At 37.7% G+C, this 16,756-nt stretch overlaps 1 protein-coding gene across 1 annotated transcript in view; it reads left to right on the top strand.

Moving 5' to 3' along the window:
* Nucleotides 1–9,574, top strand: part of cdh13 (cadherin 13, H-cadherin (heart)) — a 421,723-nt gene extending 412,149 nt beyond the window's left edge. Inside the window, exon 15 of the mRNA XM_053500544.1 lies at nt 8,416–9,574. Within this exon, the coding sequence (XP_053356519.1) occupies nt 8,416–8,423 (8 nt within the window). The 3' untranslated portion in view covers nt 8,424–9,574. The remainder of the gene's footprint in view (nt 1–8,415) is intronic.
* Nucleotides 9,575–16,756: the final 7,182 nt, after the last annotated feature.

Raw genomic sequence — 16,756 nt, 5'->3', positions numbered from 1 at the left:
TATGGATGAATAATCGGTTTGCATACTGTACTGTATATATAGTTTTTTTTGTATATTGTATCTGCTTTTATATATATATATATATATATATATATACAGTAATATATCATTTAATTTAATTCGTTACACACAGACTGGTATATTTCAAAAATTTATTTATTTTAATTTTTATATATATATAGATATATATATCATATTATTATCATAATATTATAATATATAGCAATATATAAGGTATAGCAATATAGTAAATGTAGTAATTAAACATTTATACAAGTTTCTTATTTTTTGAAATTTTTTTCCCTGTGTGTATGCATTTATCTTACATAATTACCTAATTCCGTATGTGTTATTTCATAATGTTGTTGTAGAATGTATTTTTACTGTGTTGGTATACAGTATATATATATATATATATATATATATATACTGTATGCATAAATATATATTTTTTAAAAATGTTGTATATTTAAGGGTAGGTCTTTTCCCTGCAGCTTAAACCCCATTAAAGCTGTCAAGAGATACTGTTAGCTGATTTAGCTCTAGTCTTTATATTGTATTACATTTTTATAAGTTTGACAGTAAATTTCTCGCTACTCATTCCTGTCTGCAGAGAGGTGAAGTGACTTGATGTATAATAAGCGGCCATAAAAGCTGCAACACTTTTACGACAAAATTTAAAATTCCTCTATTTCTTTGCAACATTCCATCAATAACAGTGCGTGTGAGCCTTGCCAAGCCCACCCATTCTCTTGTTTATATCTCATGGCATAAGCAGTATATCTCATTTATACCATTTACAATAGCATGAATGATTTGCTCCGCTCATGAGATGGGGCAATAATGGGCCAGTTTTTCATGCAATTTATAGTAGCAAAATAGATTTCTGAGCTTTTAAGATTTGTAGTCCGTTGGGAGTTTTGATCTTCCTGTGTACTTGTCCATGTCGGTGTGCATGAATTTGCATGAATCACTTTCACAACTAGATCTTTTACAATACATCATATTTTATAGAATGGAAAGCTTGTGTGTGTGTGTGTGTGTGGGTGTGTGTAAGCATGGGTGTATACAGAAATGTTCTGTGTATGACTTCCATGCCCAAGGCCTGGTTTGGGTAGAAGAGGACTCCATCTGTAATTCATGGCACAATGGAGGCATTGACAGGCCTGAGCCCAACATGACCTACAGGCATCATTTGGTCTCTCTCTCTCTCTCTTTCTCTTTTTCATCACACTATGTTTTTGTCTCTGTCAGTCTCTGTTTTCAGATCTTGCTATATCACCATTTCATTGAATGACCTTAAATCAGTCATCATTGTTTATCTCTTATCTATACTGTACCATCGTATGTCTCCTTCCTTCCACAAGCATAAACATATGCACTACCGGTCAAAGTCTGAACACACCTTCTAGTTTAATGCTTTTTTTATTGTTTGGCAAATATTTTTATATTCTAGAGCAAAACTGTATATTTTTATATATAAAACTTGGAAATACTGCACATGAACTGCATATGGTCAGCTGTTTTAGAGACAGCCTAAAACTGCAAGAACAGTATTGTCAAGTGCATTTGAAAAACCCATCAAGCACCATGATGAAACTGGCAATTTACAGCACCTCAGGTTAAAGCCATTATAAAGGCTTTACAGAGCAAAAGTAGCAGAAACAACTCAACATCAACTGTTCATTCAGAAGAGATATTGTACATTTTTGATGCCTTCAGCATTGGTTTACAATGTAGAAAGAAATAAAAATCAGACACGACCATTTAATTAGAAGGTGTGCACAAACTTTTGACTGGTAGTGTAGCTGGTGATTTAGCTTTCATCTTCAGTGTGTTTATTTAATTACATGATGTTCATAACCAGTTTTAGTCTTTTCATCAATATCAGCAGCCATTGCACTGTTGATGTGTAAATGCTAATTGGAATCTTTGCTCTTGGTATAATTTATTTCTTTGTTTTGTTCAGCTTTTTTTCTTTATTCTTTAAAGGACAGTGTTATTCATTATAGCCGGCAGCCTACAAACTTAAACCACTACATTGATAAATAACACTCTCCATATGAAACTGATGGCATTGCCTGAGGAATCGTTCGTATGCAGTGTTTGTCTCCCTTTACAATCAATCAAATGTACAGTATGTGTTTTAGTGTCTGTGGATATGATCCTTGTTTCATCCATTTTTTACATATGCGTATCTATTGTATCTACAGTATAGCAGTTCCTAAATACTTATATAGATAGATAAAGCTCAAAGAGCATAGGACTTTGAAAAAGATCATGTGGCATGATAAGTTCAGACTTTATCCTAGAGTGACGAGTGTGTCAGGGTAAGAAGCGAAACGCATGAATCGATCCACTCATCATGCACAGTGCTCGCTGAAGAAGCCTCTGATTGCAGTTTTATGATCTGTGGTTGTTTCAATTATTCAGGTCTAGGCTCAGCAGCATTATGTGGCAATAAAATGAAGTCAGCTGATGACCTGAATCTACTAGATAAAGTTCCGCAGGTTTCTTTTTATATTATTGGACAGTAATGCCAAGATTTATCGGGCTCAGACTAAAAGAGTGGATCTGAGATCATATGATTCAAGTGAATCATTTTCACACATTGGCACCCTCACTTTCCCATATTCTCATACCTCATAATCAATATAAGATGTTATTGGTTGGGACCAGTACTGCATACAGTGGATAGGGTTTTGGCATTGGCTGCAAATTTAAATCGAGCCTTCCGCATGGTACTGTAGGCAAGACACCTACCACTGAGCCACCAATGCTCCCCTTCATCAATACAAAATCTCAACCAAAAATTTGGGCAAAAATAAATTATTTGATGTTGCATCAGGATGTCGTAACAATGCACAGTGCCTGTGTGCAGTAATCAAAGCTAAAGATGGTCCAGTAAAATATTGGAGTGTGAACCTTTTGTTTTTTTGGACAGTAATTATAATCACCAGTACCATAAATACAGTGTACACGAACATTTGTGAAAGTGATGTTTTCTGCTGAAAATTACTGACCACAGAGGATTCTTGCATAAATGTTAAATAAATAGCTTTTTAAACATTCCAAACTATTATCTTTTTCGTTAAACCATCTTCCATGTACACTACCAGTCAAAATTTTGGACAGACCTTACAATTCCATGGTCTTTCCTGGATTTTTTTTCTTTCTAAACTGTAAAACAATGCTAAAGATGTCAAAATATGAAATAATCCACTTAAAACAGTTGATATTGAGATGTTACTGATCTTTATGCTCTGTAAAGCCTTCAGAATGGCTCTAATCTGAGGTGCTGTTGCAATTGGTCATTTTTGAGGCTTGTAACTCAAAATGATGGCTTAGTATTGTCGCCTTATTCCTCCAGGTTTAGGGTTCAATTTCCGTTTTTAGAATTAAGAAAATCGATCACAAAACATAAACCATTTTTGACTGGTACTGTTATTCCCTGTGTAGGTTGTTACTCAAGAAAAAATAACTTATTAGAAGGAGCATGTAATTATATAATATGAGCCTATGATTTGCCACATAGGCTGTAATTACTAATGTCTGGTCAGTCAAATGAAATATTTAACAGTGCTGTGGTGTAATGATTTGGTTATTTAATATTGTTATGAAAAATTGTTGACAGAGTATTAGGAGCAACCGGTTATCGTGTCCGCAGCGTATGTTTGGGTGCTTCCAATTTTCAGGAAGTGGACTGCAGACAACATAGTGATCCCGAACAGAGATTCCCTTTTATTCATCTCTATGAGTAGCCATTTCATTTTAAAAAGTGAATGTGTGGGTCTGTGTGTGTGTCACTACCACCACAGTAGAGAAAAAATCCATATTTTCTCTATTTTCCCGCCACCCCTTACAGATGAAGCACTCTAGTGAGTTTGCTTTTTGTGGAACCCTAAATAATATATGTATGCATAGGGAGAAGCACAAACACCTTCCATATGAAAGTATCTCAGTGTAGGGTACGCTTTCAGCGCTGATAAACCCTACACCAAATCCTGCAGCTTAACCACTCAAAACACCCTCTAATTACACACAACAGCACATCGTGCGGACCATGCAACATGACCGATTAGTTCTGGAAGCACTACCACACACACACACACATATACACACACACACACACACACACACATATACACACACACACACACACACACAAACACACGCTCACTATTATTATTGATCCCCATGTGCAGGTTTGCATATCTTTAGGCTGACTTGTTTTTACCAAAGCAAAAGTATATCTTTCATTCATTTGTCCTTAGAAATCAGTGGGGCCTTCGCTTTATCAGAGCTTAATACTATGAATCTGACCATGCTGAGTCAATAAGAAAAAAAGAAGAAAAACAAAATCAGCTAGTAATAACAAAATCCTCCTAGCAACTCTCAGTACCAGTTACGGGCTGATCAGATTGTTCATCCAGACTCACTGTCAATGAATGCAAACACGGTTATCTCACATACAAACAAATGAAGCTGTGGTGCCTCTCTCTACTCTAAGCCTAAACTTCCTATGGTGCACACAGTCACAAATGCTGAATGGAGGTCTTTGCTGTGGAATACGCACACTACAGAGATAGCAACAGTGCCCCCCGTAGGTATGCTTGGAACTTGCATCGAGGAAACAGTCATCAGGCACTATCACAGTCATTATCACACCACAGCAGGGAAGGATTTCATGTCAGGGCAAAATAGTTATGTGGCTTCAGGAGTCAAGCTGTGAAAGGACGTGAGAAACTTTTGTCTCAGATCGTGTCTGTATATGTATCTATCTATAGTACACTCCCCAATCACTTTAACAGGAACACATGTACACGTGCTCATTTATGCAAATATTTATTTAGCCAATCACATGGCAGCAGCACAGTGCATTAAATCATCATGCAGATACAGGTCATTTAATGCTTACGTAAGAATGCGGTAAAACTTCGATTTCTGTGACTTTAACTGTTATTGTTGGCACTAGATGGATTGGATCAAAGGTCACAGGAAGTACAGTATACAGTAACTCAAATTATCGTCTTTGCAGCTGCGGTGATGAGAAATACATCTCCCACATAAGCATCTCAACATGCATTAAACCCTGAGGTGAATGGGCTCCAAGAGCAGGAGAACACATCAGGTTCTTCTCTCCTTAGCCATAGAACAGGAATCAAAGGCCATCGTGGGCACAGACTCACCCAAACAAAACCATTGAAATATTTTCCGTCCTGGCAGCTAGAGACAATCAGTGCATTTCCCCAACTTCTCTTATCAATAAGATGTTCCCTCCCACAGAACTGTCACTTACTTAATGTTTTTCTGTTGTTGTTTTTTTTACACCATTCTGTGTAAACCTTAAAGACTGTTCTGTATAAAGCTCAAAGGAAATCTGCAGTTTCTGGAAAACTCAAACCAGCCCAGGTTCCTACGGCGTAATAATAATAATAGCAGGTGAGAAACAGGTGCAGATGATGATAGATGATCAGTGATTAGTACTGAGTGGTTGGAACAGATGAGAGGGGAAATGAGATTGCTGCTGAGGTTTTTATATATACAACCACTTTTTAAATCATATCTACAGGCACTAAGTCATTTGTTCCAATTGTTTTAATTTAAACTGCATTGTTGAATTTAATTTCTAACATTTAATTTTTCCGAAGCTAGTAGTCTGAAAAGTGTATGAAAGATATAAGGCGCTCTGTGGCCCATTGCTGGAGGTTGAGACTAACTCTGTCATGGTCCAGCAAAAGGGAATTTACACTTTTACACTATAATATTCAATACAAGGAGAAATATAACTTCAATTCCTTTAAACCAAGTCTTTAAAGCCACCTTTTAAGACACAAGCTAAGTGCAGAATGAAGAGAGCAAGAAGCAGTAAATCTGATCTAAGCGAGACTTTTAAAGCCACTGATAATCTGATCAAAAAGAATCTTGGAGGGCTGAAATGTAATTAATCCACAAACAGGGAAATAAGTCCAAGCTCCATCCATCACACAACTGAGCCACCGGCACACCACTGAAGTTTTAAATCCCCTTTTCTACCAAGACAACCGCCTTTACGCTTTTAATCTACTCCGACTACAGAGAAACCATATCTTGAAGGAAAGAAAAAATCCATTAGAGTGACATTTAGCAGCATTTCCCTTTTTTAATCCCTCCGTGGTGCACATGGTGCACCTCACTGTGACCCATTGTACGCTTAATTAATATCAGATTAAAACTTGAGGGATTAATTGTGGTTCCATTGTAAAGTATGTTATTTTGGTCAAAGAAAATTGAAAATGTTGCATTTGCTCTGGATTAGCGATGAGGAATTGTTAAAGTTTCAAGCGGTTTGAACGTGTCCTTGTATTGGAGTTGGAGTTTTTAAGTGGCTCCGTATAAAGTTTTAACGATGACACCACCTCAACACCAACGTTGACAGCCATCTGCTGTTACATTTTATTTCAAGAACCACAGAGCGCCAGTCTCTGGAAAGGAAGAAAGATTGCGTATTATGTGAGCAGACTGCTGAGCTGGAGCGCAGGGGTCACATGTTATCATGTTTGCTTCAACTCCAGCTGACTGCTGCCACAACTACTTTCTTCCAATCAGGATGATCCTAATTAGATCAAACACTCTTTCGTCCTGCTCTCTCAATCGTTCATTTTCTTCACGTTTTAGATCTGAGGCAGATGTCGGCACGGCACTTCCCTCCTCTGTTCTTCTCCTGGTAGAGGAGGTGTGCAAGCATGTGTGTGTGTGTCTGTGTGTGTGTGTTGGATTATCTGTTTCTCGCCTGACTTCATTGCATCTAGGAGAAGTGCGGTGAATTGATTTGGTTATGTATTTTTATGTTTCTCACTCTTTTTGCCTAAGGAGAAAGAATTACCTGGTGTGTCTCTGGGCCTCCGTGCGTGAATAAAAGGTGCAGGAGTCTCATTACATTTGCAGAAGGCATTTTTAAAATAGAGGAGATTGTCTCTGTGCTTCTGAGCAGTGTTCAATTTTTATTTCCCTTTCAGATTCACTTAGGTCCAAAATACAAAAGTGGCTAGATGGGAAAAAAACACACACATAAAATGAGGGGGGAAATCAATAGTTCTTCCTATTAAATATTCCCCCCATCAGATCTGGCACTCTTCGATCGGTCTAGCATTGCTTAGGCCTACAGGCCAATTCATTCCTGAACGTCTCACAAAATTACAGCTTGCATTCTTCAAAACCGGTCCTTAATCTCATTTTGTGAATGCAGCCCAGGAGAAAAACAAGAACGAGAGACAGAGATTGGAAGACGGAGAGAGAAATAATAATAATGAAGCTAGTGGAAGATCCGGGAAGTCTAACCTCAGTATTACTTTTGTATTCACTTTTGTATTCATTTGTCAGCCAAAAATTTGTTTTTTAGGTGGAGCATTATCATGTTGTTAAAGGAAATAGATGGAATGTCCATACGGGATAGGACTACAGTATATTGTTTAATACTAATTTTATTTTTAAAAGAAAAAAATCAATTATTCCATATGAGACTCGTAACCAAAGGTCACATATTTAACTTGGCACTATGTATATATATATTTTTTCATTTCATCTTACTGTACAGTATGATGCTCCTTTTTACTTACAGCATTGTTTATTAGTTTGCTTCAATTTAATGAATACCATATGCAGGAAGACAAAAATACTAGCCAGTCTGCAGGAATATGGCACAGTTTCAGACACAAAGCAAAAAAAAATAATCCCAACAGGTCACTTACTCTCCTTCTTTCAGTTACTGATGCCCACTGGCCATAAAGCAGGAATACACACCAAATGGGACCCTGAAATGGTACACTCATTTACACCTACAGAAAGTTTATCTTAGCCAATCCACCCACTGAAGGTGAGAGGTGGGAGGAAACCTGGAGACCCTGGTGGAAAACCATGTGGACATAGGGAGAACATGCAGAACACCCACACAGACTTCAGGATAGCACCTGGGACCCAGATGCACCTACAGTACATGTTGCACCATGCTGTAGCACCACCACCACTTTAAAAGCTCAACTTTAAAAGCTCTTTTTTTTTTTTATATAAATAAAGTCTGCAATTTTGTTTAAATAGGAACAAGTCAAATGCCCTCACAGGTTTAAGATATTTGTACACAACAGCCCTCCCCCCACCTGAGCCAACAAACACACCCATACACACACAAAGAAAGTCGGAGGGAGACAAAACTTCAATAATGCAATGACATGTTTACATCAACTGTCTAAAGAAAGAGCATCAGAAGTTTAAAACATTTGAAGTCTTACCATCTTCACTGCTTTTAATCATAACTTCAAAGTGTTATGTCTTTGATTGCCTTTTGATCTTTGATAAATTCAGTTCAGCTTAAAACGCCCACTGTTTATTCTTTATTCTCACGCTCTCTCTCTCTCTCTCTCTCTCTCTCTCTCTCAGGCTTGTAAAGCTCAGTCTGTCTGTTGCCCTCTTACAACACTGATGAGCATCTCCCAGTCCGTGCCCCCCATCAAACCAAGACCGAGGCAACTGACAAGGACCTTTCACCACATTTCAGAAGACACCTTTAACTTCAGACCTCCAATTTATTATATATATTTTTTTTTGTTCAGCACCATCATAATTTACCCATCTCCAGTCCCTCCCCCTATCTCCCCCTCTCCCTTATTTCTTTCCTGCTTCATCTTTCTCCCTCATACTACTGGACACTGTCATGGATGCTACTGCCTGAATGAACTCTCACTGGATAAGGATGTACCGGATGGGGGGAAAGCAATTAGACTTTCTGATGTATTTTATTTGTCTCTGGTTAAAGAGTACTGTACGACTTTGTTTACTAATGTAAGGCGAGGACGTAAGGCGTGTTTAGTTTGCCGTGACTGTGGTTTCTTAGGGCAAGGTGGTAGCCAAAAGCCTACAAGTCAAATCTCTTAAGTCTTTATTTTTTTCTTTTGGTTTTTATCGCATTAGTTGTTATGGAGTGGAATATATCTTTATAGTAATGATGTGAAATGGTGGGGGGGGTACGCTATATATATATTTTATTTTTTACCATTGTACAATTTTATTGATTAACTTATGTAATTTGACTGCAGTCAATTACCCCTCCCAAATAAAAGACAAAAAACTGTATCTTTTACATATTAGACACTGTTTTCAGTGCTGTTGATGTATTTCCTCTTTTTCGTGTATTAACTCCAGTTGTTTTTTTTTTCTTTGTTTGTTTGTTTTTGTCCCCAAGAAATTTTAGTTGAATCTGGAGTCCTAAACTGGTTTGCAGATGGGTTGTCTGTCTAACCAGTGTTTTCACAGCTCTGTTGGTATGACACTTGTCTCGGCGTCCCCTCTTCACCTGCAAGGGGAAGCAAATGCAAAAAAGCAAAGGGAGGAAAAAAAGGCTGTCGGTTTGTTCGGTTCGTATTTTGCTCTTGTGAGAAGTGGATCAAAAGAAAAAAAAAAAGAAAGAAAAAAATAAAATGTTTGTGGATTTGTGGGAAAGAACCCTTAAGTCCTTATAAAACAAAGTAAACAATGACGTTATGAATGAGTTATGTGTGTCTTTTGCACTAATTTAATAAAGCCGTTACTGTATTTCCCACCACCTTGGATTTTTATTATTATTATTATTATTATGAGCATTATTATTATTATTATTATTATCAGCTTAAGGTATCTGTTTAGAGCAGGTACTTCCTTTCTAAACCAACAGCATGAAATATGAGTATGCTTACATTGTAATGCTGGCGAGCAAATGGATCCTAACAGTGGGGTAATAGGTTGAAAATGAAAAGATTCCACTGGGAGAGCCATCACAGCGTTGTAGAACAAATACAATTTCACGTTGATGTGCCAGGCCTCTGAATGAAGCTCAGCTCTCTGATCAGTCCTAGTCATATTGACAGAGTTACCGTGAAGCACTGCCACACAGAACTGCAACATCAACACACCACACATATGGGACACAGTGGAAGGACCGTGTCCAAGATAGGCACATTGTCGTGAACATGTTGTACCTGGAGGGTTCACAATGTTGCTAAAATGCACCTGGAATTCCAGATCAAATGAATTGTAATATTTTCTTTACAAGAATACTTCCACTGCAATGAAATTACAGCTCGCTTTCAGAGCCACTGCTGCTCGAGAATCAGTTTTGCCAGCCTTGGAATGGAACCAGGAACATGAAATAAAAGCCTGCCATGCTCTGGTCCCTCAACCCACCAAGCTATTACTACACCTGTGTAATGCTTAAAATATGAGACAAACCATCAATCTGTCTCCCATTAATACTTTTTGTTTTTCACAGTTCTCTCCTCTTTACAAAAGCAGACTCATTGTGAATTCACCCTCATTTTGTGCTCCATCAATCCTTAATCACACTATGTAAATAATAGAGCCAGTGCCTTTTTCAGCTAAATTTATACAGTCTCAAGCCTGTCCTGGAAATTATTCTCCATGGGAGCGCAAAGCACACAGCATTTCTGTATGGGAACAGTGGCAAGCTGACTTTAAATCAATAAATGATCATGGTGCATCATTAGGATCACAGTAATGAAACATAATTGGAACATGGCTTTGATTCTGATCACTGCAGGGAGTGGGGAAAAAAGACAGCTTTATGAAATGTTCATGCTTAGATCTGCTCTGAGGCTAAAGGGATGGCTGCAGCATTATTCCTTTTCAGATCTGTTCCTGGCTGATGCACAAAAATGTAGGACTTTGCACTAGATGTGACAGCATCATGTGGTCAACTCTGTATAAGTCCTTATGGGATTGTTATGTGTGTTTTATTATACAGTATACTTAGCTAGAATATGTTTCATGCAAATTATGTTCATTATAGCTCTATTCCGTGATGAAAGCAGTATTAGAAGCCACATCCTTCAAATGTACCTGTCGTACCAGGCAAACGGGAAGCATAGAAGGTATTGTGGTAACCCATACAGTACTATTACCATGATTCACAGGTTAATTTCCTATTATGCAGTCGTTAGTTCTGGCCAAGTAATCTGATTAGATAAGACCCACACCATGAGTGCTGATATAGAGTATAACAGCATTAGGGACCTTATATCACTATATGTATTACTCCACATACTGTATAGTAACAGGTGTTCTTATGCTTATGGCCTCCTGGGCTTTGTAACTCCTACCTGGTGCACTGAATTTAGCTGGTGCACACTCTTGCAGCTTTACAGAATCAAAAAGAAAGTTCGAAAAATGAGCATGAAAATTGTGAGAAAATATGTATGAATCAAAATTTAAAATCAAAATATCAGATTGTTCCGGATAAGTGATGCAATTAGATTTGCTTATATACAGATATGCTTTACATTTTATACTTTTTGAGGTTTAACCCCAGAGGATCTTATTAGCTGCAACTATTCTAAAGCATTATACAAGTTTAAACAATTAAATTTAGCTTTAGAGCAGATTATTTACTTTAGCTGAGTTCAGTTAAAATTAGTTGGATTTCTATGCACATTTATCTTTTAATGATATCAATGTTTTATACACTGGAGGACTCAAAATGAGTCTCAGAAGAAAAAAATTGTCTGTATGTCTGTCCATTCCAGATTTTGTCACAGCATCACACAAAACTGGCTGGACAGAATTTTATGAAACTTTTGCGATACTTAGATAATAGCCTGCCATGCATCAAACTGTGGGCGCATCTTAAATTGACCGCTGGACAGAATATTTTTAAACTTTGCAGTACTTGCATATCTGCCTGAAGTTTAACCTGCACCTGCATAAGTGAAATCAAACTGTTGAATAAAAGCAATGTTATGAACAGTTATGTGAAGGATTTAATAATCTACTTCTAATCTAAAATAAGCTTCTAATAAGCTGCTTGCTCAATGCAAACAAACACCTGCACCCACAGATATAAAAAAAAATTGAAACTGAATATTTTTACTGGGATTAGTTAATATTTTTTACCACTGAAATAACAGCGCTGAAGTAGTATAAGTGAATTTTAATGGACTGGAGTCTATTTAAGACAAAACCTAATCTTTATCCGATCTACTTTTTTTATTTCTTTTCTGTGATTCACTTTCTGATTACCCAATAGGGAGTGTACAAGTACGGCGTAAACAAGATACTCAGATTAGGTTAAGCAGAGAGTTCTGCCATACAGAAAGACAGGCAGACATGTCACCTGAAATCTGAATACATTAAAGCTGATCAGCTTACTTTTAGCTTAAAACTATTTCTAAAAACAGGTGCAGTAGTCAAACTCAGATCTGTGTTCACATCTGTGGGTGGTTCAGCAGGATCCTCAGTAAAAAAAAAAAATTATAGCTCATTTTCTTATAAAACAGCCTTTAAAGCATTGTCACACCAAGTACTGATTTTGTTTCCATAATGACTGTTTACTGGGCTTTATAGGATTATTTTTTGTTTTTCATTTAAGATGTCCGTGTTCTAGACAACATGGTGGCTTTGTGGTTAGCACTGTCGCCTTGCACTTTCAGGGTCCGGTTTGGATTCCCAGCCAGGTTTGATTTCTGCCTTTGTGTGCCTGTTCTCCCCGTTTTGGGGGGTTTTCTCCGGGTACTCCTTTTTTCCTCCCACAATACAAAGACATGCAAAATAGGCTAATTGGCATTGCCAACAGATTGGCGCCCTTTCCAGGGTGTACGCCTCATGCCCTAAGTCTCCTAGAATAGGCTTCAGGCCCCCAGCGACCTTGTACACAGGATAAAGCGGTATAGACGATGATGATATCCTTGTTCTACAGCATTTAATTTAATGTAATATTATAAATATTCAGCAGGTCCAGTTCAATTAGAGATAATGCAGTTGCAGATTATTTATTCGAATAGTGTGATTTAACATGAATAACAGAAAAATCTTCTGGAATTTTAAGATTAGATCAATTTTCATCTTCCACTTTTATTATTGTTTCAACAGTTTGCTCCGCCATGCTTATTCAGGGAACAGATTTAGGATATAATTCAAGGATGTCTTTAAATCTGGCTAAAGTAGAGCCTACAGTACCAAATAGGACAGCTTACATTTATTAAAGTATTGTGCAAATATCGCCCTAAAAATACTGTCTACCTAGGGACCAACTTTCTGATTAGAATGCAGTGCACATGGCGTTGACCCTGTTCTACAGTTTTATATTGTGTAGTATGTACTCCATGCGCATGTTCTTATCTGCTTAGTTCCAGTATGTAACTGGGAAGTGATGTGCACTTCGCCGTCATCAAGGACACTGTCACTTTTCAGTCCACTGATTTGTAGCGAGGAGGAATCGCCGTCCCTCTATCCCTCTTTCATAGGTGACTTAGTGCAGCTTTATCTCCCCTGGGCTGTGAAATCCTCTGTGAGCACCAACCCTTAAGATGATAGAAAGAGTCAAGTCTCTCTCATTACTGACCGATCTACTCTGTGTTTTACAGACACACATACGCCGGAAAAATCCACTCCCGACCTACATTGCCTGGCTTTTTCATTTTTTTGCCTTTTCTATATATTCAGATTATGTGATGAATATAGGTATTTTTTTGCCTATTGTGAAATATGGGATGGAAGCAAAAGTAGGATTGTTTCCCTCACTGGCTTTTTCCGTCTTACAAATGAAAAAAGAAAAAGAAAGAAATTCAATCACCCTGTGTTTTTGTAATCACTAAAAGAGACAGACTGCATTAGAAAGGTGACATCACCAAGTGCCACCGATCAGTCTGTGGAGTGTGTTTGTGTGTGTGTGTGTGTGTGTGTGTGTGCATCTAGCATGACTGACTGAGTACATACCCTGTTCACATCTGTCTCACTCTGCGGGCAACAAGTTAATAAAAAGCAGTTCATCTCTGGACATAAAAAAAATGAATATAGGACTCATGATTGCTCATCGTCTGTCAGCTCCCGCTTCTGTCTTACTCGATTCTTTTTCCTCAACTTATTTTTTTCTCTCTTAGCGTCTTTCCCTGAAACATGGTAGTAGCTGTACTTTATTTTATTTTTACACTGGTATAATAAAATTATTGTACTGTTTTGTTTACACTATTATAACATTATAAGAAATAGATTTATTTAGGTATTCAGGGGCAGGCATTAAAATGGTTTAGATCATACCTGTCTGATCGATACCATTTTGTAGATCTAAATGGAGTACCGTCTGATGTAATGTCAGTGAAATATGGTGTCCCACAAGGGTCAGTTTTAGGACCTCTCCTGTTCTCAATTTACATGCTTCCCCTGGGAAACATCATTAGAAGGCATGGGATTAGTTTCCATTGTTATGCTGATGATACCCAATTATACATCTCAACAAAACCAGATGAAATACCCAAGTTGTCTAGATTAACAGAGTGTGTCCAGGACATAAAAGATTGGATGACCAATAACTTTCTTTTACTAAATTCAGATAAGACAGAGATATTGCTCATCGGCCCAAAAACCAGCACACAACAGCTTTCACAATTCAGCCTGCGTTTAGAAGGATGTACTGTTACTACTAGCTCAACAGTAAAAGACCTGGGCGTGATATTAGACAGCAACTTGTCTTTTGAAAATCATATTTCCAATATCACAAAAACAGCCTTTTTCCATCTTAGAAATATTGCCAAACTTAGGAGTATCCTATCCGTATCTGATGCAGAAAAGCTAGTTCATGCATTCATGACCTCCAGACTGGACTATTGTAATGCACTACTAGGTGGTTGTCCTGCATCCTCAATAAACAAGCTACAGTTAGTCCAAAATGCAGCTGCCAGGGTTCTCACTAGATCCAGAAAATATGATCATATAACACCTATATTATCATCCCTGCACTGGCTACCTGTTCAATTTAGAATTAATTACAAAATAGTACTACTTACATACAAGGCTTTAAATGGTTTAGCTCCCTCATACCTAACCAGTCTTTTGATACGCTATAATCCACCACGTCCCTTATGATCACAAAACTCCGGACTTCTGGTAATTCCCAGAATTTTAAAATCTACAAAAGGGGGCAGGGCATTTTCATATTTGGCTCCAAAGCTTTGGAATAGCCTTCCAGACACTGTTCGGGGAGCAGACACGGTTTCCCAATTCAAAAGTAGACTCAAGACGCATCTCTTTAATCTGGCATACGCGTAACTCAACCCATAACCTCATACTCCATTACACTTATCCTGAATGGCAACTACGCTAATTCTCTCCATCTTTTCTGTATTTTTCTACCCATCCTGAGACATCTGGAGATTGTGCCAGCTTCAGTAGACAAAGGCCAACCCTGCGAGGTTTCTAAAGCATCTTGAGAAGGACCTGCTCCAGCTAGATTCTGCTTTATGATGGCTGGAGCTACACATCCTGCTCCTGTGCTTCCAGTGATCTGACCCCATCTGCCCTCTGCACCTACTGCTGAACTGAATCTACACAACTTCTGATATATTGAACTTTCACCTGCACAACACACTTGATGTTATTTCTATCTGTTATCACCCAGATGAGGATGGGTTCCCTGTTGAGTCTGGTTCCTCTCAAGGTTTCTTCCTATTGCCATCTCAGGGAGTTTTTCCTTGCCACTGTCGCCGTCACCCTTGGCTTGCTCATCAGAGACATTTCATTCATCATTCATTCATTTCATTATTATCTAGACACATTTTTCTCACACATACACACTTCCAAATATTTTCTTTTCTTTTCTTTCTTAAAAACAAACAAAAAAAAAAAAATCTTTCATTTTCTTTCTTGTGAAGCTGCTTTGGGACAATGACCATTGTTAAAAGCGCTATATAAATAAAATTGAATTGAATTGAATTGAATTTAGAATCTGGCTGCCCACATTTCCACATCCTATAAACCTTGCAGCAAAGGTTTCCCATTTCAGAGGAGGCGCCAAGTACTCAATGACCATGTTATTAGGAACACATCTAAAAATGCATGAACGATACAACTCTTGTGTGGTTGTTGATTCCACACAAGGTTATTTGAGTAATTCATGAGGTTTTCATTCTTGACGGTCATTAGATTTTATACAGAATTGCACACACACACAAAATAAACAGTAAGCTTTGTGAGTGAGAAATGTAAGAGAGGTTGAAGGAGAATGATCAAACTACTTTGAGCTGACATGATGCTATGGTAACCAAAATAACCACTTTTTTTTTTTTTTTTTTTTTTTACAAGTGATTAGTAGAAGCGCATCACAGAATGCACAGCACATTAAACTTGTTTAGGAATCTGTGGTCACTGGATAGTTCCAGTATTTATAGTTCCACTCTGAAGTGGTCATTGTCTCAAATGAAAAGCACTATATGAATTTGATTTAATTGAATATATAAACACATAATTCGGAAATGAACGGATTAACAGATACAAATACAGATTTGAATAAGAACTAATTCAAAGGGCTAAGGCACTGAGTTACTGCTCGGAGGATCTGTGGATCGATCCCCAGCTCCACCAGGTTGCCATTGCTCAAGGGCCCTTAAGCGAGGCCCTTAACCCTATCTGCTCCAGGGGTGCTGTATCATGGCTCTGACCCCAGTTACGCTGGGATATGTGAAGAAGGAATTTCACTGTGCTGTAATGTATATGTGACAAATAAAGGCTTAACTTAACTAAACGATTTGTTTTACGAAGCTTGACAAAAATGTTCCCAGGGCAGCTGGTTGAGGCAATAAGTCATGCACATAGACAATGTTTACTTTCATGTGGATGTAATCAAGGGATAGAAAACGAGGAACAAACAATCAAATGTCTTGATTATTTAATATCCATGTAGGGTTGAGATGGTTTAATTAAGGCTACGTCAAGCCATATTGTTGAATTCCGATTTTTTTTT

The sequence above is a fragment of the Clarias gariepinus genome, chromosome 7 (genome assembly GCF_024256425.1).
Source record: "Clarias gariepinus isolate MV-2021 ecotype Netherlands chromosome 7, CGAR_prim_01v2, whole genome shotgun sequence".
In the NCBI taxonomy this organism is placed as follows: Eukaryota; Metazoa; Chordata; class Actinopteri; order Siluriformes; family Clariidae; genus Clarias; species Clarias gariepinus.
Note: the sequence above shows the minus strand (reverse complement) of the source record. Positions and strands in the feature narration are given on the sequence as shown.